Here is a 27,927-nt window from a genome sequence, read left to right as displayed (position 1 = left end):
ATGTGAGCAGTGGTCTGAGGTGCCATGCACTGGTGGGATATTGGTGGCTGCCTATTTTATCAGGGCGGATTTCTGTCACCAAGTATCAACAGAACTTAACCTGATAAGCATAAAAATTAAGAGGCAAGGCAAGGCAAGGCAAGTTTATTTGTATAGCACAATTCAACAACAAGGTGATTCAAAGTGCTTCACAGAGACATTAAAACAGAAGAAATAAAAAGCATGATTTAAAATTTAAACAAAAGAAGGAAATAAGAACAATAGATAAAATCAGAAAAAATTATATATATGAAAGATAAAATCAATAGTTAAAACATGATTCCGTTTTGAAACTCAAGCTTATTCAAATGCAGCTGAAAATAGGTGTGTCTTCAACCTGGACTTAAATACACTGAGTGTTTCAGCTGATCTGAGGCTTTCTGGGAGTTTGTTCCAGACATGTGGAGCATAGAAGCTGAATGCAGCTTCTCCATGTCTGGTTTTGACTCTGGGAACTGATAAAAAACCGGATCCAGATGACCTGAGGGGTCTGGAAGGTTCATAGTGGGTCAGGAGGTCACTGATGTATTTTGGTCCTTGACCATTAAGAGCTTTATAGACCAGCATCAGAACTTTAAAGTCTATCCTCTGATGGACAGGCAGCCAGTGTAAAGACTTCAGAGCTGGACTGATGTGCTCCACTTTTTTGGTCTTAGTGAGGACTCGAGCAGCTGAGTTCTGGATGAGCTGCAGTTGTCTAACTGACTTTTTAGGCAGACCTGTAAAGATGCTATTACAATAATCAAGACTACTAAAGATGAATGCATGGACTAGTTTTTCCAGGTCCTGCTGAGACATCAGATCTTTTAGCCTTGATATATTCTTAAGGTGATAGTAGGCTGACTTTGTTATTGCCTTAATGTGTTTGTCCAAATTTAGGTCTGAGTCCATCACTACACCCAGATTTCTGGCCTGGTTGGTCGTTTTTAGATTTATAGATTGAAGCTCTGTGGTGACTTTCAATCGTTTATCTTTGGCTCCAAAGACAATTACCTCAGTTTTGTTTTTGTTTAGCTGGAGGAAGTTGTGGCACATCCAGTCATTAACCTCCTCAATGCATTTTCAAGGGCCTGTACAGGCCCTCTGTCTCCTGGTGACATTGTTATATACATCTGTGTGTCATCTGCATAGCTATGGTAGTTTATTTGGTTGTTTTTTATAATCTGTGCCAGTGGGAGCATGTAGATGTTAAACAGAAGAGGTCCCAGGATGGAACCTTGGGGAACTCCACATGTGATTCTTGTCTGCTCAGATGTAAAGTTACCTATTGACACAAAGTACTTCCTGTTCTCTAAGTATGTTTTGAACCAGTTTAGTACAGTTCCGGAAAGACCAGCCCAGTTCTCCAGTTGTTTGAGTAATATATTGTGGTCAAATGTATCAAAGGCAGCACTGAGATCCAGTAAAACTAAGACTGACATTTTTCCACTCTGTATTCAGACATATGTCATTAAACACTTTGGTCAGAGCAGTCTCAGTGCTGTGGTGCTGTCTAAAGCCTGACTGGAAGGTATCATAGCAGTTATTTTGTGTTAAAAAGTAATTAAGCTGTTGAAAAACCGCTTTTTCAATGATCTTACTTATAAATGGGAGATTTGAGATGGGCCTGTAGTTGTTCATTTGCGTCTTGTCAAGATTGTCCTTTTTCAGCAGAGGTTTAATTACAGCTGTTTTTAGTGGCTCTGGAAACACACCTGACGTTAAGGACAAGTTCACAATCAGTAACAGGTCTGACTCCAAAGTCTTTGAGACCCCTTTGAAAAAACCTGTTGGTAGGATGTCTAAACAGCAAGAGGAGGACTTCAGGTGACGTAAGATGTCCTCCAGGTCTTTACTGTTAATGGGTTGAAATAGTGTCATGGTGTTTAAACCGGTTTTCGGTGGACACAGTACATATGCTGAACCTGCTGCTGATGTACCAACTGCTTGTCTAATATTTTGGACTTTGTCTATGAAGAATTTGGCAAAGTCATTGCAGGCCATGGTGGAATGGAGTTCATTTGCCACTGACACAGGAGGGTTTGTTAGCCTGTCAACTGTAGCAAATAAAGCCTGAGCATTATGACTGTTTTTGGTGATGATGTCAGAGAAGTAGGATTTCCTTGCATTCCTCAGTTGTAAATTATAAGAGTGAAGTTTCTCTTTATAGATGTCATAATGAACCTGGAGATTTGTTTTTCTCCATCTGCGCTCAGCTTTCCGACACTCTCTTTTCCCATTTTTCACCAGTGTGGAATTTCGCCATGGAGACTTCTTCCTTCCAGAGATAACCTTCACCTTAATGGGAGCAATAGTATCCATAACATTTAACATTTTAGTATTAAAGCTACTGACGAGCTCACTGACTGAACCCCCGGACAGGGCAGGTGTTAAAGAGAAAACCTGGTTAAAGATCTTACTACTGTTTTCAGTTATACACTGTTTTGAGATCACTGCTGTTGAGACATTTGTGTGCACTGAAATCGTACTCTCAAAGAAAACACAGGAATGGTCAGACAGGCCCACATCAGACACAGTAATCTTTGAAATGCTTAGACCCTTGGAGATCACTAAGTCTAGAGTGTGCCCCCTATTGTGCGTGGGCTCTGTTATATGCTGAGTCAGCCCAAAGTTGTCCAGAGTGTTACTCAGGTCTTTAGTCCCTCTGTCCTGAGGATTGTCCATATGGATGTTAAAATCACCAACAATAATTATACAGTCAAAATCAACACAGATCATAGACAGCAGTTCACTGAGGTCTTCAGAAAAATCTGCACAGTATTTAGGGGGCCTGTAAATATTCAGAAACAGGACTCTGGGTGAGGCCTTCAGCTGTATAGCCATATATTCAAAGGACTGAAAACTTCCAGGAGATAACTGCTTACATTGAAATGATTCATTGAATAAGACTGCGACCCCTCCTCCTCTCCTGCTCACTATGGCCTCGCTGATAAAACTGTAACCAGGAGGGGTTGACTCAATAAGAACAGCAGCACTGTTATTTTGGTCTAACCAAGTTTCAGTTAAAAACATAAAATCCAGTGTGTGCTCAGTGATAAAATCATTAATTAAGAATGTTTTCCCAGCTAAAGACCTAACATTTAATAAAGCCAACTTAAGTGTTTTAGAGGTATTATTTGCCCCCTTGTGTTTGGGTGCAGTCTGTGGCACACAAGGTATGTTTACTTTATTTAAAGATCTTTTTGAGTGCAACTCTCTGTGTTTTGACTGGGTCACATTTCTCCTTCTGTCACCTAAAAGTACAGAAATTTTAAAATCTTCTAATAAACAGGGTCCCAGCTTGTCCTGGGAAAAGTCACGACTGTCAGAATCCACACAGCCTGGACCCCTCACACATCACACATCAGACTGCGGAGACAGTACATGGTGGCAGCGTGAAGGGACAGAAGGGGGTGGGGCTGGGCTCCGACGCTTCGGCTGCTCTAGTAGGGGCGGGGCTCGGCGGGGAACCTTTGGCCGCTTTGGTGGGGGGTTTATGGGGGATAAAAAGGGATTGGGCTGGGGAGTAGATCTAAGCCCAGCATTGACTCGTTCCATCATCTCCTCAGTGAATTTCAGGTGAGGGGAGGAGGAGGAGGGAGAAAGGGAGGGTGAGGAGCACAATGACCTGTCAGGGGTTTGGGGGGCTGGGGAAGGTCCTGGTCCTGGTCCCTGGTCCTGGTCATTAGTGCTGTTGAGAGGGTTTGGGGCAAATAAAGACCTCTCTCTTGCCTCTGATGTCTCTCCTTTCCAAAGTTCCTCTTGGGTGGGGGCAGATGGAGTTCCTCCTCAAGGTTTCTGCTGGGATTTGTTTGTTCCTCTCTATGAGATAACTCCTTGTTTATCTCAGCCTTGGCCCCGAGCACAGATGGATGACGTAGGAAATAAAACATGTTGGAGGTGAACAGTTTCACCCATGACTTGTTAAAATTAAATCCATTTGCCTTAAAAAGATGCCTGCGTTCCCAAAAAATGTTAAAATTATTAATAAAATGCACTGAGTGGTCAGCACATGCCAATAAAAGCCATTTATTCAGTGCCAGCAACCTGCTGAATCTTTCCTCTCCTCCTCGGACTGGTGGTACAGGTCCACTGATGAATACAGCTGCATTCAGCGAGCTCACTGTGTTTAATAATCCAATGAAGTCCCGTTTCAGAACCTCGGATTGTTGCTTGGACACATCGTTTGACCCTGTATGTAGAACGATGTTTGTCACAGTTGGATATTCATGTGCAATTCCAAGAATTCTCTCCTTTAGATCGTTAACCATATCCCGAGGAAAGCAGCTTAAAGTATTAGGTGCACACTCTTGAAAACAACCAACAAGGTTAAATAACTATTGTTTTTTTTTTTATTTAAAAAAGATTTACACTGAAATTTCACACAGCATAACGTTGTCTGTGGCTATATGACTCCTCCCTCCTGCTTCTCCGCGGCACTAATCACCCCTCATACTGAAAGGCGCATCATCGTTGCTGATCTGGAATTTCCCCTTTTTCTGCCATTTAAAAGCTCCGCACTGAAGTCCTTGTGAGGCCAACGCTCTGCAAACCAAGATAAATGAGGCAGTGAGCAAAATTATGTAGCATTTTGTGCAGACAGGAGAATAATAAAAGAGTGAGGGTGTTGCATGTTTTTTAAATGGGAAATCTTGTGGGCAGCTGGCGTTTCAAGGAGCCGAGCACCGTTGAGGAATGCGACTCGACGTGGGAATCGGACTCAGAGAGCGAGGATGCTACCGCTGAAGATGACAGCGGCATCTCCGGCTCCGTTAGCCCGGCGGAGAGCGAGCGGGCCGCGGGACACAGCGGAGACACGTCCCCGCAGGTACAGTGAGGGCTCACAACAGGGAAGGGCTTAACCGGGATAACCATCAGCAGCGCTGTGTGTAGACAAAGCCTGTCAATCCACTGTCCCGGGAGAGTCTACAGCTGATGTCAAACTTGATTGAACAATGTGTCAGTTTTATGTAACTCTCGTAATGGGCAATGATGTGCAACTCACATGGTCCAGAGTCAGGAGGAATACACTCCTGTGGCGTTCTATCTACGGCATGAATATAAAAATGGTCAAATTTAGGATTAAATGTTATTCTCATTTGTGTTTCATGACTTTTACAGTATTTATGTCCTTTATATAGTGTTGTTTGTCCTACCATTATGCGGCGACGCTAATCGCATGGTGTCATTCAGAAATACTGTGCGGTTGATTTCTGACCAGTATCCCAACCATACACCGTGTGCCTGTTATAATAGACCACTGAATGTGCTTTTTATTTGCCTGTGCGCTGAATGATCTGGACAGCTACCAGGATTTCTTATTATAAATGACTTCACTCTGCTTTATGATATTAAACTATAAGTAGGTTGAGAAGATGGAGCTATCCTTGTTTCAAAGGGCATTTCTCTAAAGTTAGGATACAGTTGACTGACTATAACACACAACAAAGCTTTAGATATACTTGTATTTTTAAGCTTTGTTTTATCAATCTAACAGGATCAGGCCCATAACAAATCCTTCTGACCAGTGGAAGCTAACCTGACCCAGATTTGATTTGAGAATCGGGTCTAAACTTCAGCATCCCTTTGTAGCGATTGCACAGTGGCACCGATGTGAATTGTCCTCTTTTGCCAGAATAAATGGATGATGACAGCACTTGACCTCAAAAGCAAAGTCTGTGCTTTTAAATTAGACGAATAGCTGTTAAGTCCCACACTGTGTCTGTTCAAAAACAGAATGTTTTTGTGAATAAAATCTGTTCTCTTATTTTTTTCCTTATCTTTCTTCTCCTAATTCTTTGTGTCTTTCTTTTTCACCTCCTCTCTCAGCTGACAGACTCCCCAGAGTCTGCTCCAAAGATGAAGAGGAGTTTTTATGCTGCCAGGGATCTCTACAAATACCGTCACAGCTACCCGGTACATCTGCACGTACACATCCAGACGAATAATTGCTTTTTTTTCTCGCACAAACATTCATGTGGATCTGTGTGATCTTTTTGTTTCATGGCCGTCTTTGTAGAACTATCGCAAGTCCCGGCAACCTAATGAGTATCGTAACCTGCGCTTCTACATGAACAAGATCCCTCTGGTACCTGACGGTAAGATCGCAGTATGCACACTATGCACTCTCTTCTGAACTCTGCATTGTTTGATGGGGGAAGCCCAGCAGATTTGTTGACTGATCGAATACTTTAACACACTCACCTCGCAGAAATGTCAGCTATTTAGCCTCAATCTCTGCTTCAGGTATCTTCATAGAGGAGATTCTGTCTAAGTGGAGAGGCGACTATGACAAACTGGAGCACAATCACACCTACATTCAGTGGTAAGTGTTGGTCAGGTTAGATGTATTCATATATTTTACTGTGTATGCAACTCAGTCAAGTTTAGGAAGTACATGGCTGAAGCCATACCACTCATGTAAGAAAAATGCCAACAGAACTTAAGCGAGGATCACCCAAACTTCCTAAACTAGTAAAAGACATTTAAAGGTAATACATCTGACTTGGAATGTTCACTAAGCTCCATCTCCTTTAGTTCCTGATGACCATCAAGCTTTCTGATTTAGCTCATTTATTAGACAGTTGGTGGATTTCTTTACACTTCTGCTCATGTGCTTTTGTGTTTAAGAGAAGTGCAGCATCTCCCAAACTCTGAATATGCAGAATACCTCCGTATCCCCGGACACAATTGTGACATGGCAAGAAATTCACAAGGTTGCCGTAGCTTACATTCCCAATGGAGAATGTGAGGTTGCTGTCACATGACGGTTTGCTTAGGCACCATATTGTATTCCTACTTGCTTTCTTTTGTCCGCACTGACTTTAATTGGCAAGTTCAGGTAGTGTTTTTCTACGCACACACTGCAGAATTAGCATCTTAGCATATTTCAATCCATTCCTACTCCTCATAACCAAATGCTAAACACATTTGAGAAGGTCATGCACATGAGAAGGTCAATCATTTCCACTTAGAAGTAAAACTAAGAAGTTTAAACTGTAGTTGCTTTTGTGTATGAATGAGAGACTCCCTGCATGACTTGGTCTAGTACCATTCCTTCCTCAGCAGTGACATCCGCCATTTAGGATGAAGTCCAGCATGTTTCAAACGATGGTATAACGTTACAGTTCTCTGGCACATGAAACAATGCGTCAAGCTTAATTGGCCAATTCCTGTGTGGGAGAAGGTTGATGGCCATTTTGATAGGGTTCATACAGTTTAAATAAGGGAGCGATGGAGGTGCAACATTTTTGTACTGTGTGCTATGAGCAGTTATGGCAAGTGTTGACCTACAAAGCTGTTTACATTTGATTTCAATTTTTTTATTTCTGTTTTTAAGGCTGTTCCCTTTAAGAGAACAAGGGCTCAACTTCTACGCACATGAACTGACTCAGGACGAGATCAAAGTAAGTAACACAAAGGTTGTTTTTTTATTATTAGCAGTTTTTCCATTAAGTAGTTCTGTTCTGCACTGAAGTTCCCATGACATGAAATTCAGTGTTTTTATAGAAAAGGACAGGTGCTAAACATCACCTCTGCTCCAGAATCTAGCTAAAGCATCCTGCTCTTCAATTTTAAATCCAGTTCAACGCTTTTTGGACTTTTTTACTTTGTCCTTCACTCCTCACTGTGCGGTCAAACAAGGCCACCAGTTAAGCTGGTGATGAAACGTGGGCGCTGCATGCATAAGCTTGTGAAGCTGTCCAATCAGAGCAGACTGGGACACTTTTAGAACCAAATGGAATAGAATAACCTTTATTATCCCACAAGTAAGAAAATTGCATGTTACAGAGCTCTGTGATGAAGGAATATACACAAGATAAATGAACAATATGAACATACGAACATGCTTGTAACTATGGGCCATTCACCTGCTGCCTCACAGCAGAGGAAAGTCACATTTATTCCAGGGCTAACTGCAGCCAAGCCATGCCTGTCTCCTTTCCTGTCCCCAGTGCAACATTGTTTGTTTATCACAGTTAGCAGTTCTAGTAGGTTCTGCTACTGTGCAGAAGCTTTTGGAAAAACACTTGCAGCTAACTTAATAGCATGGCTCGGCAGAGGTCCCCTTCACCTTACTAACACACACACACACACACACACACACACACTAATTTGCACAGTGGAAAACCCCAGTGATCTGTATTGTACATCTAGTTTCCTAATCTAAATAGAAAGTTATTATCATTCTGTTGAATGCTTTAGTTGTTTTCATTTCCTCATTTCATGGTCTTGCCAACGTTGGATAACTACATCTTTCATTCAACTTAGGTATTAAAAACATTGTGTTTAACATAAAAGAAAGTCAGAACACTCCCAGTTACAAGTCTTTCATCCATCCATCCATCCATCATCTGCCGCTTATCCGGGGGTCGGGTCGCGGGGGCAGCAGCTTGAGCAGAGAAACCCAGACGTCTCTGTCCCCGGCCACTTCCTCCAGCTCTTCCGGGGGGACCCCGAGGCGTTCCCAGGCCAGCTGAGAGACATAGTCTCTCCAACTTGTCCTGGGTCTCCCCCGGGGTCTCCTCCCAGTGGGACGTGCCCGGAACACCTCCCCAGGGAGGCGCCCAGGGGGCATCCTAACCAGATGCCCGAGCCACCTCATCTGACACCTCTCAATGCGGAGGAGCAGCGGTTCTACTCCGAGCCCCTCCCGAATGACTGAGCTTCTCACCCTATCTCTAAGGGAGAGCCCAGACACCCTGCGGAGGAAACCCATTTCGGCCGCTTGTATTCGCGATCTTGTTCTTTCGGTCACTACCCACAACTCGTGACCATAGGTGAGGATGGGAACGTAGATTGACCAGTAAGTAGAGAGCTTCGCCTTCTGGCTCAGCTCCCTCTTCACAACGACGGGTCGGTGCAGAGCCCGCAACACTGCAGACGCCGCACCGATCCGCCCGTCAATCTCCCGCTCCATTCGTCCCTCACTTGTGAACAAGACCCCGAGATACTTGAACTCCTCCACTTGGGGAAGGATCTCATTCCCGACCCGGAGAGAGCATTCCACCCTTTTCCGGCTGAGAACCATAGTCTCGGATTTGGAGGTGCTGATTCTCATCCCAGCTGCTTCACACTCGGCTGCGAATCGCTCCAGTGAGAGCTGAAGGTTACGGCCTGACGACGCTAACAGAACCACATCATCTGCAAAAAGCAGAGACCCGATTCTAAGGTCGCCAAATCGGACACCCTCAACGCCCTGGCTCCGCCTAGAAATTCTGTCCATAAAAGTTAGGAACAGAATCTGTGACAAAGGGCAGCCCTGACGGAGTCCAACTCTCACCGGAAGCGTATCCGACTTACTGCCGGCAATGCGGACCAAACTCTGGCACCGGTCATACAGAGACCGAACGGCCCCTATCAAGGGGTCCGGCACTCCATATTCCCGGAGCACCCCCCACAGGACTCCACGAGGGACACGGTCGAACGCTTTCTCCAAGTCCACAAAACACATGTAGACTGGTTGGACGAACTCCCATGCACCCTCCAGGATCCTGCCGAGGGTATAGAGCTGGTCCACTGTTCCACGGCCAGGACGAAAGCCACACTGCATCTCCTGAATCCGAGGCTCGATTATCCGACGGATCCTCCTCTCCAATACCCCCGAATAGACCTTACCAGGGAGGCTGAGGAGTCTTTCAATCGAAAACAAACCGCCACTCTCTCTCAAGCATTCTGGGAAATGTTTAGTGTTTTATCTCTGAATAAATCTGTCTTTAGTTTTAACAACACTCAGGTGTAAGGGGGGTTTCCTCTCTCAAATATTTGTGTCCAAGGTGTTTTTGTTCAGCTTGACAGTGACTGTTTCACAGCTTTCACTGCACTTTCTAATGGATGCAAATCTGTGTCTTACCAAATGAATATGTGGTCTGGATGAAATCACAGCGCGTTTACATATTCTTTTTATGTCCTTATATTCAAATACCTATTTGTTTTCTCTTTAATCTAATCTACAATGTTGATTCCTGACAGGAATTCCAAAGCACTCGGGAAGCAAAGAGGAGATTCCTCGCGGCCTATTCCTTGATGTTGGATTTCTATGGCGTCAAACTGCTGGATAAAAGTGGTAATGTTGCTCGGGCCCCCAACTGGCAGGAGCGCTTTCAGCACCTTAATGAGTAAGCCTGCGCATACACACAAACACACTGTTCAGAGGCTGCTGGATACACAGACTGCAGAATTTATGTGAACTTCTCACTCGTTTGCCAGTTGCTGTTTTTGTGCCCTTCAGTAAGGCAATCTCAGCCCGGTGCGACTTAATTGTAGCCTTATCAGCAGCCAAATGTTAAACAGCATGTCTTAAGTCAACAAACTGATGTTTAAAGGGTAATTTAAGGCAAGAATTGTTTTTCTCACATCCTATTTTGATGGTTTCATAGACTGAGAAAAGTCATTGGGGTTTTTCTTTGTTTTTTTTTCTTTTTTGCACAACCTGAATGACACTTGAAAATTTGTTCAACAACCTCTTGGAGTCAAAAACCTCTTTTCAACCTTTGCATCTGGTTCTAAAAACTGTACTTAATCCTCTATTACATAAAAACACCAAAAGGATCCACCACATGACAGCTGCTCGGTATAGTTTTATTATCTTCTTTTGCTTTTGATATCCATGGAAAAAAGCACAGAGGCCTCGTGAACTTTGCTCTCTCCTTCCAGGCCAAGCAGCAGTTAGAAACAATGACAATAATAATAATTTATTTGACCTGTACCTCATCAGGACACATGGCTGTGTTGTCATTCTGTAAATTGCAATGTTTTCAATGCAGATTGCCGTCACTGTTAGACAGTATTTTCACCCACTAGGTTTGGATATTGAACTCAAACCGCAGCCCACATTTTCACATGGAAAACCACTTCCTACTGTGACTTCTCAAAATGTTCTGTACACAGGGAGTAATACAGATCTACCAGAATTTTCTTTCTTGGTTCAAGTAAACATACGTTCCTTCTGTTTTGTTTTATTGAAGATCCCACCACAACTACCTGCGGATCACGCGCATCCTGAAGTCTCTGGGCGAGCTTGGCTACGAGACCTTCAAGGCCCCACTGGTTGGCCTTTTTCTGGAAGAGTCGCTGTGTAATGGTACCCTCCCTAATATGCAGCACAGCGCCCTGGAATACTATGTCTACACCATCCGCCTGCCAGCCACACGTCGACGCCTGCTCCGCTACGCTCGCCAACACTACAGGCCTGCGCACGCCTTCCTCTGGGGACCACAGCCGAAAAAACGAGCAGGTGGAAGTGTGGGTGCAGGAAGTAGTGGGATCAGAGCTCCCGCTCCAACACCAGAGGAACAGAGGAGGGGAGAGGAGAGCACCACATTTTCAAGTAACAGGATCATTTTGTCTTCCCATGATGCCATAATGTGCCAGGACCTGGCTGGGGGAGGGATCAAGGTCTGCCCAGAACCTGGTTCGAACATGGCCGGACTTCAGGGAGCATCGATGTTGGTAGGCGGTAGAGGAGAGAGGAATTAATACAAATACGCTGCTCATTTGTAAGGGATATGGTGTTGTTGTAAAAATTACAAGTTCAGTTGCAAAGAAGAAAAAAGCTTCAGGGAGACCGTATAGACCACTGACTCCCAGGGTCAGACTAGTAAAACACAGTGAAAGATATTTGGACCATTAAACATGTGATTAGAATCAGTTCAGGTTAAGGGCTTATCATAAACTCTGATAGTTCTTTCCAAACAAACATTAACTGATCTGAATCAGTGGAGGCATAAAGTTTTTTATCACTAGAGCTACAGTCACAAAATAGTTCAACTGGAGGATTGCCTTACTTATTGTTTTGGTATGGAACTAAAAAGTGGTTACTAGTACTGAAGACAGTTTCAGAAATAAAAGGTGTCCGCTGATTGGTCTCGGTGTCAGGACAATTTTCAGAAAGAGACCTGCTTGCTCTTTAAATGTAACTGAAGCTCCCTCAAGGAACAAGTTGGACTACGTTCTTTTGTACAGGTGCACCACAGAAGATATAATGTGAAAAGGGTGATTTTTTTGTCTTTATCCTGTGAAGGGACATATGGAGGACAAAAGAGTAACTGGTAAGCAATACTTACGATCCAGTTTTTATAGATTGAACTGAATTCTCCACTTCTGTGTTAATTGCAGGCACAATTATGTATCTACTCTGTGATTTTATTGTGTCAAAGTTTGTAAGCAGCCACTTTCTCCAAAAATTGTACACAACTAAAGAGCAAAAAAAAAAAACTCAACCAACTGTTGCGGTGACTTCATATATTTAAGAAACTCTAAGAATAGAAAGGCTTTTAGTGACATTCCCACCTGTAAATTGCTACTGGCGATATGGCAGTTTGCCGCTAAAGATGGCGCATAGAAGCTTATTAGCTGAAAAAGGAAATCATTAAGCCTACAGAAGAGCAAAAGAGCAGCAACTACTAAACTGTGGAATTTGGAACTGTGAAGCAGATGTTAAACTGTAGTTCTCTACTGTGTAAGAATAATTATATCTCATGGTTGGTGAGTGTTAAGGTTGAAGGGAAAACACTTTCTATCAAAAAAAAAAGTTCTTCTTTTGCTCATTGGAACTAATTAGATTAGCTCAAGCTTTTGCTGGAGTCATTGATAATAGATGTAGCGTACGTGACTAAGTCCCAAAGATGGGAGTTAATGCCTCACTGTTAAGCTAGCTTGGTTTTAAGACCACTGGTTTATCATGTATTACTCTTATACTGCTACAGTTATTGACTGTAAATAAAAGATAGACATTGCCCTTCAGCCTGATAAATGTTGCCAATGTGGCAGTGCCTTAATTCCGCAGTTTATCGGGGGACAACTTCTACAGCTCCTAAAAAAGTCCAATTGGAAGAATGACTCTTCATTTGATCTATTCCCCAAATAAACACTTTCCTCATAAGTTTCTGGTCTTAATTAGTGGTTCAAAGTCCCCTTCAATGAACATTTGATAGATGATGGTCCAATTTAGTACAAAAATAGGTGACAAAGGAATGCTTGTTGGTTGTCTTACCTTGAGACTGACAAACTGCTACTCAGTATATGTTAATAGTTTCCCAAAATGCAGGGCTCAAGGCTTAAAAATGGCAGTTCACCGACAAATGGCTGATTCTAAAATGAAAACTTCCTTCTTTTCTACAACCCATAACCATGTAGATAAGATTCAGCTGCCATCTCTATTTGTGTGATATTACAATATAAATAACTGAGATGTAAAGCAAATCCAATTTGGCTTTCAAATATAGAAAAGACAACCTTGTTTGTTTGACCTCATCATTTTTTATATGGTGAAGATTAAACGGGGCATTTACACATAAGAATATAACATTTATCAAACAGATATAAAACAAGCTCATTCATGTTCAAATAAAGCTACTTTAGCTTGTTAGTGCAAGCAGATGTTTTTTCAACTGCAATTATTTAAGGCTACAACTCATTTATAATGTCAGTTATGTATCAATAGGAAGAAATACATAATTATTTCCAAAAACACATTTTAATACATGTATCTTAGTAAGAATTATTGATGCAGTCAAATGACTGTGATAGCTAATTTAGTGTCAGTAAAAAAAAGTTACCGTCTATTTCTTCTACAAGTTACTTTTGCTGGTGTAAATTGAGCTCCCTTAGCTAGTCAATGTTAGCCACAATGTTAACAAAACCTTTAATAAATAAACAGAAAAAAAACAAGCTAGCTACAGGTGACATGAGATTTGTTGTTACGCATATGCAACTGCCGGCAGTTGTGATTTAAAATGGTAGAAAAACAATCTCCAGTAGAGTCTTTTTCTATTGACTTATTGGGTTCAATTATGAAATTTTTTTTACTCCTGTGGTTAGCGTTAAACTAGACCTGATAGCTGTCCATGTTTAGCATTAACAAAGAGACCGAGAATGTGTCCTATACGTACAAAGAGTGACCTTCTCTGTGGTATTATGGCTAATGCTGACATTTTTTGATGGAATCTTTTACAAGTTCCGATCAGGTCTGATCAGTTGTTATTACCGGCAGCAGAAAAAGCTTCATTATTGCAGTTACCAGTGTGTCATGTCATCTAAAAGCCTTCTATACTTATCCAAAAATGCAACCGGTTGTGGATTTTTGGTGAAGATAATGTGATCACACAGGTGTCACTTTGAAAATCTGTGTCTTCCTGTACGAAGCGCTGTAGGTTTAACAAAGTTGCTGCACATCATAACAAGAATCGATTGTTCTCAAATTGTCCACCCTTGCAATAAACTATTTGTAAAAGTGGACACCAATGTTATAGATAGCTTTCAATGATTTTTTAACCTGTGAATTTAAGTGAAACATATAGGGCTAAGTTTGTAGAAATGCAGCTATTTTTCTTTTTTTTTTTTTTGGGGTCAGATAATCGTATAACAAAAAATAGTACTTCACCCAGAAAATGAGGATGCAGGAGTCATATGAAATGCAAAATCCTGCACTATTTATATTCTCTAGGTAAAGCCTTTTTCCCTACGGCACTGAGATGTTGTGAACTTTTTATTACCACCTTCAGCATCGCCGAGCTTACGTTTAGGTTTGAGACAGTATCGTAGGTGTAATTTTAATCCAGTGTGTGTCTGGTCGCGGTAGATAGAAATCTGTGAAATAAAAAGCCATGTTAGTTGACACAAACTTTTTGGGCTTAGAAACTTCTTCCTGACTTTGTCAGCTGTTCTTCCTGTAGGGTACAGCCTTGTTTATAACTGGCTGACAAAGTTTCCACATCACTCCTCAGCCAAGTGATCTGATAAATTGTAACGGTACCTTTCAGGTGGATTGTATGATAACATGGACTTAGATTTTTTTGTACTGACCACATGTGAGTGAGTGTTTGTCTGATATTCTTAAGTGCCTCTTTTGTATGTATTTTGTTTTTGTCTGTATGCTACGAGGGGTGTTTTTACCAACTTACTTTTTGTACATCCTTTTTTTGGTACAGCATTTTGATATTTAAGTTATTGTTTGCATTATAGTCATACGGTATAAATAATCGCAGCAGGAATAAATCCTTTACGAATTGCTATAGAAGAGATGTTAGTACTATATTATACTTGAAATTATTTGTCTCTAGCTTAAACAATGAAATGTGACTCTTCCATAGAATATTCATGTTTTTGTTTGTTTTCCCAGTCCCATTTAAAATGTGAATTTTTGCCACAGTTAACTTGCATTAAAATTGGGATATCAATGGGGATGTCTTCTGATTTGTGTGTTGTACTGTGCATAAAATGCTTGTTAAACATGTACTTGTCAGGTACAGAAATACTCTTAATACTTTAATGTCCTAACTGAAAAAAAAAGCTATAGGAACATATTTCCTGAATTTGTTGAGGCAGTAATAATAAGGATACATGTTTTATAACAAGTAGTTGAGATTTCACTTCATGGCAAAAATGTACTGAGCAAGACATATATTCAGTTTTAGCATTCCATACTGAAACTGAGAGGCTAAAAGTTTTAAGGATAGAGGAAGGTTACTAAAAAATGTGTAGAGTCGTGTAGTCGTTTTGTTTGGACTATTTGGAAATACGCACACACAAACCATGTTACCAGCAGTAGCAAACTCCGTGTGAAGCTCGCCGACCGTCACAGAGCACGGAGTAAATAAACTGTGCTGCAGCAGCACGCTTTGATGACTTTATCCCAAGTGACCCGGGTGTAGAAAGCCCCCAATAACAATAACATGGCAGCTCTGAACTAACAGTGCAATAATACAGTGTTCATTCATTCATTCGTCTTAAAGTATTAGTGAAATAAAACCAGATAATATCTTATTTTGAGACTGTATTGTCTATGCCCCGTCCACTCCCGTTATATGGATATACGTTATATGGATATACGTAGATCTCGAGTGATCTAAATAGCGTCCGAAGAACGCCAGTTTTCACCAAAATGTTATCGATGAGTAGATGAACGTATTTTATGCCATTTTATGCCAGAAATAAGGTTTAAAAAAACTAACTTCCCCTTTAAGGGGGATTTTGTGAAACGGCCACCTATTAAGCTTTTTTTATTTTGAGAGGCACTCAAGGTTCTGTGCACCCTCATCTGCTCTGCACTCTGCATATTTAACTGCTTTTTTTTTCTTTTGAAAATATGTATCGCAAATACAATCCCAACTCCAAAAAAGTTGTGATGTTGTGTGGACATGGAAATAAAAACAGAATGCAGTTATATGCAAATTTAAAAAAACAATATTTCATTCACAATAGAGCATAGAAAACACAACAAATGTTGAACACATCAAATTTGACTTTTTAATAGAAAATACTGGCTCGCCTTGAATTGGATGGCAGTAGTGTGTCCAAAAAATATTGACTGGCATTGACTGGCATTCTTGCTGAAATATGCAAGGCCTTCTCTGAAAAAAGGTTTTGTCTGATGTCTGTATTCACCTTTGAGTACTGGTGGTGCCTTTCGGTCGTCTTCGGTCTGGAAAACAAACCACAGAACAATTTTCCACTATTCTTCTTCCTGTCTTAAATGAGCTTCGGCCCACTTCTGCCTTAGGGCCCAAAGATCACAGGCATCCAATTTTGATTTTTGCCAGCGGGGGGGGGGGGATTACCTTCAGTTCATGAGATTTATGTCTCGATTGGAAGTCAGGCTTTTCACCAGATAAAGTATGTGGTGTTTTTTATATACTGAAAGACATTTCATGACATGTCATTTTGATAGAGATGACTTAAGGGGTCTAATCATCACAAACTATCAACATGATGACTTGGGGTAAAATATGCACCCTCTAGACTTAGTATTTACTTGAAAAGTTGACATCTTTTGAATGAGAATCTAATAGAGCCAGAGATGTTTCAAAGCGAAAGCCTAGCGGCCGTTAAAGGTATTTTACTTTAAAGCAACACTAAGTTATATTTGTTGACTTCTGAGCTCCTTACAGGTTCAGAGTACAACTGTACTGCTGTTGTATATAGAGTGTCCTAACTACCAGCTGACACTGGCTTTAATCAATTAAATTATTTGAAATCTATACACATCAGAAAGATTTTTAGTCTTCCATTTTAAGGTAAAATTTGACATAGCGTTGCTTTAAGACACTCCCTTCTTTTCAATCAGTCAATCTTTATTTCTCAAGCACTTTTCATACCAAAATAAATAAATAAATAAATGCAACACAAAGTGCTTTACATAGCCGGTAGAAAAAAAGAGAGAGAAAAAGAGAAAAAAAAAAGCCACTTTACTCATCTAAATCCACATGGATTCCACATGGATTCCAGTGTTGGAAGTTTGAATAAAAAAAAATTAAAAATGGATAAGATATTAAAATAAAATAAAAAAACACGACTGGAATGGAAAAAAAAGTATAAAAGTCAAATATTGAGACAAATTCTATGTCAGTCAAAATCTTGTAATTGGTATCACCAAAACTGTTGACTGGTAATGTAAATGATGACATTTGCACAGATATACGTCTTCATAAAATTCTATTGTGCTCATAGGTTAGCATGTTCCTAGTGTCAATCCTAGGGACTTCTTGTGTTGTTGTTTTTTTTTGTCCTTCCATGTCAGTTTTGTAGTTGTTTCCATATTACTGTCATTGCGTGAGGCTGTGGTGCTTCATCCCTACACCTGAAGCCATTCTGCCCACACTTGACTCATCAAGCTCAAGCAGTTTATTAACCTGGTTCTTCCCCTCAGTCACTGCCAGATTGTTAGCGCATCATTGTGGTACAAATGTCATGGCCTACTTTTTGAAAAATTGAGCGACCACTTAGTGACTTTTGGACCTCTTAGTATTTCAGTCTCTCCTTGTGCTCTGCCTCTCTCTGCCTACCCCTCTCCTTGCCCTGTTCTTCAGCTGCTTGGATAAGTCTCTAAAATAGTAAACTAGCAGCACTTACATAGCACCTTTTTAACCAACATGCTGGGTATCAGACTGCCAACCTTCCAGCTGGAGGATAACCCCTTTAGCCAATGAGTAATTTCAGCCAGTCAAGCTCAAAATAAAGCCAATGTGACCCTTACCTAGCTGAATGAAATGATCCTGTCCTGAAGTATCTGAGCTGCAGCCATGGTAAGCGTTGTTCCAATTCTCCAAATGCTAAGGATGTAAGGAGCTTCAGTGTTTCCTGTAAAGATCTCCTTTAGCATAGAATACACTGGACCATCCATTACAAAAGAAAGAAGATACATTTACAAGACCTTGCAGTCGCAACTTTCAAAACAACACTCAATTATTTTCATATAACTGTAATAACTGTTATATGTGTGGATAAAAAATGAGAACTGGAGGATAAGAGTGAGTAGAATGTGACAACACAATATTTCAAATATTTTCAAATATCAGATCTTGATAATAAAGTGATATTTTACATAATCTCTGCTATGACATACAGTATATTAGATAACTAGAATGCAGCAACAACATAACATTGTATTAGACAAAGAATCTGAAGTGCTTTTGCAGAATAATTTTGAACAGCTGTAGACTCACATCACAGCTGGAGCGTGGCCATCTCAAAACAGTGAGACCCAAACACAGCAGACAGCTGCGTTTAAGCCTTACAATTGCTATCTTTTAATATTCTGTCTTAATATGTGTTCCCAAAATGCACATACCTCACAAGTTCTCATTGCCAGCTTTAGAAGTGTGAATCAGATTAATCAAATTTAATCAAATGATACTTCCCCAAAGGGATATTGCATTGCTGCAAAATATTGCAAAGTAAAATAAATGTTCAACTAGAATAGAATAAAATTAGCTGACAAACTTGAAAAGTCAAAGTGTAGGTGTGAGAGAGAGGGAGACGTAGCTGTGATCTCCAGAGATGCTATGAACACATAGGTGTGTTGTGTCGGTAGCTTGGCAACACCTGAGCTGATTCACATGCAGTTTCAGCAGATAACACAGGCAAAGTATCTCAGTAGACAAGACATAGACTAACTGTAACTCTGTCTTAAATCATGTTATGTCCAGTGGAAACCCTTGAAGTTGAAAAATTAAGCAGAAATTCTAAAAACCTGCTGCAAACGGAGCAAACGTCATTTTGGAGTGATGCACAAACAAGTCTGAGACTACTTTTTGGAAAGTAATGTTTTGCACCTTGTTGCTTTATGACATTTTTTATTTCTATTTTTTCACTCTGTACACATTCAGGGTTCAGAGGGGTTGGAGGATGGCATCACACATCCAACTGAAGACTGAGAGAGCCAAGATTAAGTCTGCCTTTAGGTAACATTACTTTAAAATGTCATTTCTGCAATCAGTTAGTGTTAATTGTTTAACACATTAGAAATTACTTATTTAAGGCTTGGTAACAGAAATGAGATTTTTTCAAAATATTTTTTGAACTTGCTGTCAAGTACGATTCCTCAGCTAAATAATTAAGATGTGCACGCTACACAAACCAGATGTGCTATTGAAATACTTTGATTTGAAAGTGGTCTTGGGTGACATGAGAAAAATATGCATAAATATATGAACTTATCTGTTTTGTGATCATTTTCCATGAGACTGGGCTGTTCATCCAGTGTGCCAGACATGAACACAGCAACCGGAATGTCATGACATTTGTAGACTCCTGTTTTGAAGACATTTGAAGCTGGATGGTTTCAGGTTTCAGACATGAACTACCCGCAAACCTCAGTGAACAAAACCAATGTGGTATATAATTATTGCTTTGTATATTGTATGGAATTGTATATTGTATATATGTATAGAATTATGGAATTGTGATCTACTGATCATAATTACTCCATAACGGTAACAGAGACAAATAGAAAAACACATGTACTTCAGGTATATGCTGCTAAAGATGGTTCTACAAGCTGTGGTATCATGGGTATGATTAGTTATTCACACATTGTGCATTTTGGCTTTGTTTAAGTGAAATAAATAATGACATGGTCCAATATGTTAAGTATGTGTTGTTGATCATCTGAAGTTGTATTTAGCTAATTTTATGATATGGTAAGGACCTGATTAATGTTTTATTAATCAATTTTAATTAATCTATTTTCATCGTGTTAATCAAACTGAAGAGGATGTACCTTCTTTTTCACATGACTGAAAACTGATAAGTAGTTTGTGAGGTTATATTTTGCGTTAGGCAGATACTAACTTTAGGTTGCAGTGACAACGAATCTTTAGCATGCTAGCATGCTAACGTATCCATGTTAGCATTTCAGTATTTGGTGAGAATGCTGTTACTTTTGTAGGTATTAGTTTATAAAGATGTTGTCAAATTCAACTGATGCTGTAAGATAAGAGATAACAATAATATTTCAGTTCATTTAATAATAATTTAAAAGTCAATAGCTGTCAAGTCTTTCCAACTTCAACCACAAATACTAGCCTTGTAGTGATAGCAGATGGTAAGCTGTTGTACTGTATTCTAGGGATGACGTTTACTGTTCTAATACTGCACTGCTCTACGTTTTCACCTGCTGTTGCCCTTGAAAACAGAGTCCATATCAACACTCCTCAAGCAACGTCAATTTGACACCACAGAGAGAAAATGGTAAATAAAGGTACAGCCATATTTTGACTGTGTGTGTGTAACCTTAGATTAATCATGTAGCTGAGGTACCATGAAATGCAAAGAATAAGAAGAGCCATAGCCTGAAGTCCCAGCCCTTATATATATATATATCATATATGATATAATAATGCAATAATGCATAGTGCATTTTATTTCCCCATCTTCACGGATGATAATTATCTTGTGTTGTTTACCTTATGTACAATCTTCTCATAATTTTTCAGCCTTGCTTTGCCATCTGTTCTGTTTTCTTTCTTGCATTATTTTGATGTCGTCTCTGCTTGCCCCTGTTATCATCAGCTTTATGTCATGTGTGTGGGTATGTGTGTGTGTTTGCAGTTTGGCACTTTTTCTGCATTGTTGCCCAACAACAGATGGCGTCTCCATGTGCTTCCTGTCCTCTTGTCTTTCATTTCCTCTCAGCATGTTCTGCAGCAAGCTGCTGCGGCTTTAAAGTGATATTCAAAAATATTCTCCTCTCTTGTCCTCGAGTGGAGGTTGTGAGGCTTCTGACACTGCCGGAGATGAGTAAACACTCACTCGTTTTCTCACCAGTATGCCCAACGGCCACGGATTTCTATCCTCTTCCTGTCACTGGTTATCAATACTGTGGTTGAACGACAAACCCAGAATTCTACTGGCTAAAACATTCATAAACGTAGAAGAGAGGAAAACACTTTTTCTGTCTGTTATTGCCAGACAACTGTGTATTATATTAATCAATCACTTTCAGAGGCTGTTTGCCATTTTCTTTTCAGGATTGTGATCATACTCATTACATCAAATACATCACTCAAGATGTCTTGTGATTTAATTTGTCCCAAAAATTCAGTCTAGTGCATTTGAAAATGAGAACTCTTGCATGTGCATGTCCCCCTTGTGCTGCCAAAACTGCTTCAACCTTACAGACCATGGATGCAGGACATGATGGGGATTTCAGGAGGTGAGGTTAGTATTTTGTCCTTTTTTTGTCTTTCTCTGGGAGTTTCTTAACAGTTTCTGCAGTAACAAATGCTGTGTTGTCCCATTGTGTCATGGGGTGCTATTGCCAAGGGTTATGCTGCTTGGTCTTTAACAAGTTTGGCTGAGTAGCACAGGTCTTAGTGATGGGTTACTGCAGAAAATGCCTGCATGTAGAGTAATCCTGCACATTGTTTTTTAACTTCTGGGTGAGTGCTCATCACAGCTCAAAATGCTGCATTCTGCTCTGTCTTATGAAACATTGTGTAACAACTTCTGACTATAGAAAATACTGACCATTCACACAAGTATGACTCCAGTTTCATGACGGGCTGCAGCTGTATTTTGTTTTGGTTTCGGGGCATTCCCAGTTTTGTCTCGCTTGTGGTAGAAAGAAAGGGCACTTCTGCTTTCTGAGGTGCGGTTTAGAGGAACTTGTTGTCATTTTATTTTGGCTCACACCTGACTCTGAAAACCTCTTTCAATGTGAGAATGTACATCACTGATGAATAAAAATCAAACCAGTCGCACAATGCATTCACATACTCATACACCACCTGCTCACAGTTTTTCAGTCTATACTCATACATTTTTCAATGAAAAATCATTATCATTCACAGTAAATTTTGAACTTGTAACGAAACATGTCTGCACCTCATAGGTTGGTAGTGCAACACTGACAGTTCACTCTTCCTGGGAACACAGTGATACTATGGCTCTATCTTGTGGCAGTTTCTTGTATTGCAAAAATTTTTTTTTTGCATTCCACTCATGGGTCTTTTTTGTCTTTATTTCTTATTTCTATTCCCTATAAATGACACAAATTAAAACATGAAAAGTATATGAATGTGATGTGTAGTTGCATTATATATTATAATATATATATTTATTACATACATATTTATGAAGCAGTGTAGAGCATACTTCTCATAAGCCTGCACAAAGCACAAAATAAAATAGAATAATATTTATGTCTGAATGTACATAAAACACCTATTTGTAATTCAAGATCAGCTACATTCATGCAGAGTGTGAAGGCCACACCTGCAGCCACACAGCTAGGTTGGTAACTCTATTTCGGTCGGTAACATTTTACACCTGTTACTGACAAAACAGTCGAAGAGATCATCTGCAGTCTGAGTTCATCAATTTGCTGCCTTGATTAGTTGCCCACTAGATCTCTAAATTCTCTGCTGAGCAGTTTGTTACCACAACTCGCTCATCTAGTTAACATCTCACTCCAGACTGGAACATTTCAAAAGGCCTTAAAAACTGCTGTCTTTAAGCCTTTTCTAAATAAGAGCAATCTTGATGCCACAGTACTGAACAACTACCGGCCCATATCAAACCTGCCATTCTTAGGCAATGTCCAAGTAAAAGTTGTATACCAACAGCTTATTGACTTTCTCCTGTCTAACAACACTTTTGTTACTTTCCAATCAGGCTTTAGACCCCACCAAAGCACTGAGACAGCTCTGATCAAGGTGACAAACGATATCCGCCTGAACACAGACTTGCAGTCTTAGTTCTGCTGGTCCTGAGTGCTGCCTTTGACACAGTTGACCATGCAATCTTATTAGAGAGGTTAGAAGACTGGGTGGGAATCTCTGGTAGTGCTTTAAACTGGTTCAAGTCCTATCGTGAGGACAGGCAGCATTTTGTTGAAATTGGTAACTGTCTCAGATCAAATGGCTATGACCTGTGGGTTTCCCCAGTAGTCCATCCTGGGACCCCTATTGTTCAATCTGTATGTGGATGCAAAACAATTTGCTCCAGCTAAACTCAGACAAAACTGAAATCATTGTCTGTGGCCCACAGAAACAAAGAGAAAGTGTTATCAGTCACCTTGAGACTCTCTCTCTAAAACCTAATAATCAAGTTAGAAATCTAGGCGTAATATTGGACTCAGACCTGAACTTTAACAGCCGCATTAAAACAATAACATCAGCAGCTTTCTACCATCAAAAACACATTGCCAGAATCAAAGGGATAGTGTCTAAACCAGACTTAGTTTGTCTCCAGCAGGTTAGACTACCGTAACGGCCTGCTCACTGTGCTCTCTAAACGAGCTGTAAGGCAGCTGCAGTACATCCAGAATGCTGCTGCTCGAGTCCTGACTAGAACCAGGAAATACAACCATATTAGTCCAGAGCTCAGGTCTCTGCACTGGCTTACTGTAGCTCAGAGAAAAGACTTGTGTACAAGTCTCTTCATGGTCTAGTGCCAAAGTACATCTCTGACATGTTAGAGCCATATGAACTAACTTGGACTCTGAGAACCTCAGGGAGGGGTCTCCTGTTGGTGCCCAGTCAGGACTTAAAAAGGTGAGGCTGCGTTTCAGTTTTATGCTCCTATAATCTGGAACAGTCTTCAAGAAGATGTGAGACAGGCCTCAACTCTGACAATGTTTAAATCCAGGCTGAAAACAGTTATATTTGGCTGTGCATATGACAACTCAAAGTATTTTATCTGCACAATTTGCCTTTAATTTAATCAATTGATTATTTTGTTTTAATGATTTTATTTGCCTTCTTGTGATTTTATGTATTTCACTTTGAATTGCCTTGTATACAAATTGTACTCTGCAAATAAACTTGCCATACACAAACACTTTTACATAATGATTTATTTTCATATGCTGTGACACATTATTCTTTATATATATTTATTTGACATTTTTTAAATGCATAAATTCTATTTGTAGCATGCATATTTAGTTGACTTTTGTATGTTTTTTTTATTTTGACCTGTTGGATGAGAGGCCTCTGGAGCAGCAGTGTGATATGCATGAAGAGCTGATTGGGTCATACCATGAACTGCTGCATCATGGGGGATGATGCATTTATTTCTCTTATATATTTTGTATTTTCTTTGATTTCTGAGTTATCTACTTAATCTTGTTTGATTAGAATTAGTTTAACAGTTACTTTAAACTAACTGCTTTGGTTCTTTGTTAGATTATTTCCGGACTGGTCTGATCAGGCAGGATTTAAATCCCCTATGTTTTGTGTGAGGTCAGTTGGATTTTGTTGAACAGTTAGTTTGGAGTTACTTTGTTCGTTATGTTGCTGTGATGACTTAAGTTCCATCCATCCATCCATCATCTACCGCTTATCCGTGGGTCGGGTCGCGGGGGCAGCAGCTTGAGCAGAGAAACCCAGACGTCCCTGTCCCCAGCCACTTCCTCCAGCTCTTCCGGGGGGACCCCGAGGCGTTCCAAGGCCAGCCGAGAGACATAGTCTCTCCAACGTGTCCTGGGTCTTCCCCAGGGTCTCCTCCCAGTGGGACGTGCACGGAACACCTCCCCAGTGAGGCGTCCAGGGGGCATCCTAACCAGATACCAGAGCTTCTCACCCTATCTCTAAGGGAGAGCCCAGACACCCTGCGGAGGAAACCCATTTCGGCCGCTTGTATTCGCGATCTTGTGCTTTCGGTCACTACCCACAACTCGTGACCATAGGTGAGGATGGGAACGTAATGTAGATTGACCAGTAAATAGAGAGCTTCGCCTTCTGGCTCAGCTCCTTCTTCACCACGACGGGTCGGTGCAGAGCCCGCAACACTGCAGACGCCGCACCGATCCGCCCGTCAATCTCCCGCTCCATTCGTCCCTCACTCATGAACAAGACCCCGAGATACTTGAACTCCTCCACTTGGGGAAGGATCTCATTCCCGACCCGGAGAGAGCATTCCACCCTTTTCCGGCTGAGAACCATTGTCTCGGATTTGGAGGTGCTGATTCTCATCCCAGCCGCTTCACACTCGGCTGCGAATCGCTCCAGTGAGAGCTGAAGGTCACGGCCTGACGACGCTAACAGAACCACATCATCCGCAAAAAGCAGAGAAACAATTCTGAGGTCGCCAAATCGGACACCCTCAACGCCCTGGCTCCGCCTAGAAATTCTGTCCATAAAAGTTAGGAACAGAATCGGTGACAAAGATCCCTTGATGTTGATAGGGGCCGTTCGGTCTCTGTATGACCGGTGGCAGAGTTTGGTCCGCATTGCCGGCAGTAAGTCGGATACGTTTCCGGTGAGAGTTGGACTCCGTCAGGGCTGCCCTTTGTCACCGATTCTGACTTAAGTTCAGTTTTGTTAATTTGACCTAAGGGCCTTGTGTACTAAGCACTGGTCCAGGAGCAAAGCTAGATTCCAGGTGAGGCCTGCGCCCCCAAAAAAGACCTAAAGTCTGACTGTGGTCAAATGACAGTCATATAATCTCTTCATCCCATCCTGGATTTGCCCTGAGGCTTCCTCCTGGTGGAACATGTTCAAATCACTTCTCCTAGGAGACCTCTGGAAGGCATCCAAACCACCTACACTGGCTCCTTTCAATCTGGAGGAAAATGTACTATTTTCTGAATCTATCCCAGATGACAGAACTCCAAAGGAAAAGCCTAGACCTCTTGACAGGAAGATCATTTTGGCTGGTTTTATTCGTGATATTTTTTCGGTCACTACCCAAAACTTGTGACGATTGGTGAGGACTAGAATAAAGATTGATGGGTAAATCAAGAGCTTTGCTCTGCTCTCTCTCCACCAAACAGGCTCACTGTAGGCTCTGCCCGAATCCGCTTATCCATCTCACACTCTGCTCTATCCCAACTCATGAACAAGACCCTGAGATGTTCTCATCCTAGCTGCTACAAACTCAGCTGCAAACTACCCAGTTGTTCCCTAGAGGTCTCAGATCAATGAAGCCCATAGGACCGCATTATCAGCAGAAAGCAAACCTCTGCAATCCTTATCCAACACTAATGTAAACACCCAGCCCCTTGACATTCTCACTGTAACATTTATGAACATGTTAGAAAATGTCTGGAAAATTTCAGGGCTCCAGTTAATGTGTGAAATGGGTTTCGGTAGTAAAACAGCACAGATACAAATGATTTATTCGTTAGCCAACAAGTATGCTGCTCTACTTCAGTTGAAGCGAGAAAAACAAAGTAAATAATCTCATGTGATGAGTATAAGTGGGGCGCGTGAAATAAAAGAATGAGTCATAAATGAGATGTTACTAATTTTGTGCTTAACAGTGGTTGGTTAAGAATGTAACACACATGACACACGTGGTGGTAGGCTCAGCACAAAATGATTCCCTATAACTTGAAGCTCTCAATATGCAACATTTTAGAAGAGGGGATCAGATTTTTCTGTTGAATTTTGGGGCCTTATTTGGAGTAAACTCATCAAATAGAGTGCAGCTGTAGCTCAGAAGGAAGACCAGTCGCCTGCCAATCAGAAGGTCAGTGGTTTGACTTCCCGGCCTCGTGTCAAAGTGTCCTTGGGCAAAACACCACGTTAGTATGCGAGTGTTTGGGTATCAGTAGGCAACACATACATACAATTGGTATATGAGTGAATGAGTATCAGTGTGTCTGTGAATGTTTAGAACAAAGAATTGTGTAGCCTGTAATAAATTTTTTAAAAAAAGGATATAGACTAAATGGTGTTGTATGAGTGTGTAAATGAATGCATAAAAGTGCTTTGAGTGGTCGACTAGACCACTGATATAGGGAAGTTGTTCCCACTTTCAATGGTCAAATCCTCCCTGCGTAGGTATTTATACGTGCATGTACTGTACATAGATATTCTAAATTGTTCTATTGTATATTTTCTGGAATAGCACCCTTTCAAGTACACACACTGACAACACCCACTGACCCTGCTTCCTCTGTACGCCTTTCCTCCAGCTGCAAGACTGCTAACATGTCAGAAAATCCACGCACACACCACACACATTACAATGACTATATCATTTTTACTTTATTGAGTATTTTCAGTATTAACAAGAAAATACACCATTGTGTTTCGATTTCAAGTTTCTGTTTTCCCCAAAGATTAAAAAAGAAAAAGTAACTATTTAAATTTAATTCTCTACATTTCCTCCTTGCTCCGGACCGCTACTCTGGGTTCTGTCACATGCTCTGAAGAGTGTGTATGTGTGTGTCCCAGGCCCAGTGGGACAGTCATGACCGAGGTCGCTGGGTCAGGGAAGCCAGCCAATCAGAGATCAGCCGCTCCCCGTTTCCTGTCCTGAATGGCAAACATTCCCCAGCAGTCCAGCTCAGGATGTCAGAGGAATAGCCCAAATCCTTTACTTCAAACTTTAATAGCTATTTATTTACATAGGCTGCCGGCCATTTGCATCAAGTTAAATTTAACACAGCTGCCACTGGGAGAATGATAGTGTTTCACAAATGTCAAAAAAATTGTTAAAAAAAAACAAAAAAAAAAACACTGCACTCTTCGTTAAATAGTGTAGTGATGGTGTGTGTGTAGCTCCAATCCTAAATCCTCAATCCAAGCTCAATCCATCGAAAAAACACCGTAGAGCATTAAAACCTGAGATTACACTACACAGGTGACCTGATCTATCTAGAATTTTCAACTAAACTAAAATGTTCTATACCCGCTTAATCCGTCAATTGGATCGTGGGGGGGCTGGAGCCTATCCCAG

At 40.9% G+C, this 27,927-nt stretch overlaps 2 protein-coding genes across 5 annotated transcripts in view; one reads left to right on the top strand and one right to left on the bottom strand.

The window, feature by feature from the left end:
* The window catches only part of LOC140313410 (uncharacterized), a 435,793-nt gene that overhangs the window by 3,289 nt on the left and 404,577 nt on the right, over positions 1-27,927 (bottom strand). The window contains exon 3 of one of the 3 annotated variants that reach the window (XM_072391504.1): positions 30-2,950. The exons of 1 other annotated variant lie outside the window; for it this stretch is intronic. In XM_072391504.1, coding sequence (XP_072247605.1) covers positions 1,420-2,950 — 1,531 coding nt within the window. In that variant the 3' untranslated portion in view covers positions 30-1,419. Of the gene's footprint in view, positions 1-29; positions 4,564-27,927 lie in introns of those variants that run through there. One more of the 3 variants, XM_072391503.1, reaches the window with a different exon arrangement.
* ogfrl1 (opioid growth factor receptor-like 1) lies at positions 4,474-14,068 on the top strand. Of its 2 annotated transcripts, XM_072391506.1 has the most exons (8): positions 4,474-4,587; positions 4,681-4,846; positions 5,848-5,934; positions 6,038-6,116; positions 6,265-6,343; positions 7,358-7,424; positions 9,991-10,136; positions 10,986-14,068. In XM_072391506.1, the coding sequence occupies exons 1-8, from the start codon at positions 4,580-4,582 to the stop codon at positions 11,494-11,496; spliced, it is 1,143 nt and encodes a 380-aa protein (XP_072247607.1). In that variant the 5' UTR covers positions 4,474-4,579; the 3' UTR covers positions 11,497-14,068. The 2 variants fall into 2 exon arrangements, with proteins under 2 accessions (XP_072247607.1, XP_072247606.1); XM_072391505.1 differs by having other exon boundaries at positions 4,474-4,846.

The sequence above is a fragment of the Leuresthes tenuis genome, unplaced genomic scaffold (assembly GCF_036924035.1).
Source record: "Leuresthes tenuis unplaced genomic scaffold, fLeuTen1.0.hap1 SCAF_8, whole genome shotgun sequence".
Lineage (NCBI taxonomy): Eukaryota > Metazoa > Chordata > Actinopteri > Atheriniformes > Atherinopsidae > Leuresthes > Leuresthes tenuis.
Note: the sequence above shows the minus strand (reverse complement) of the source record. Positions and strands in the feature narration are given on the sequence as shown.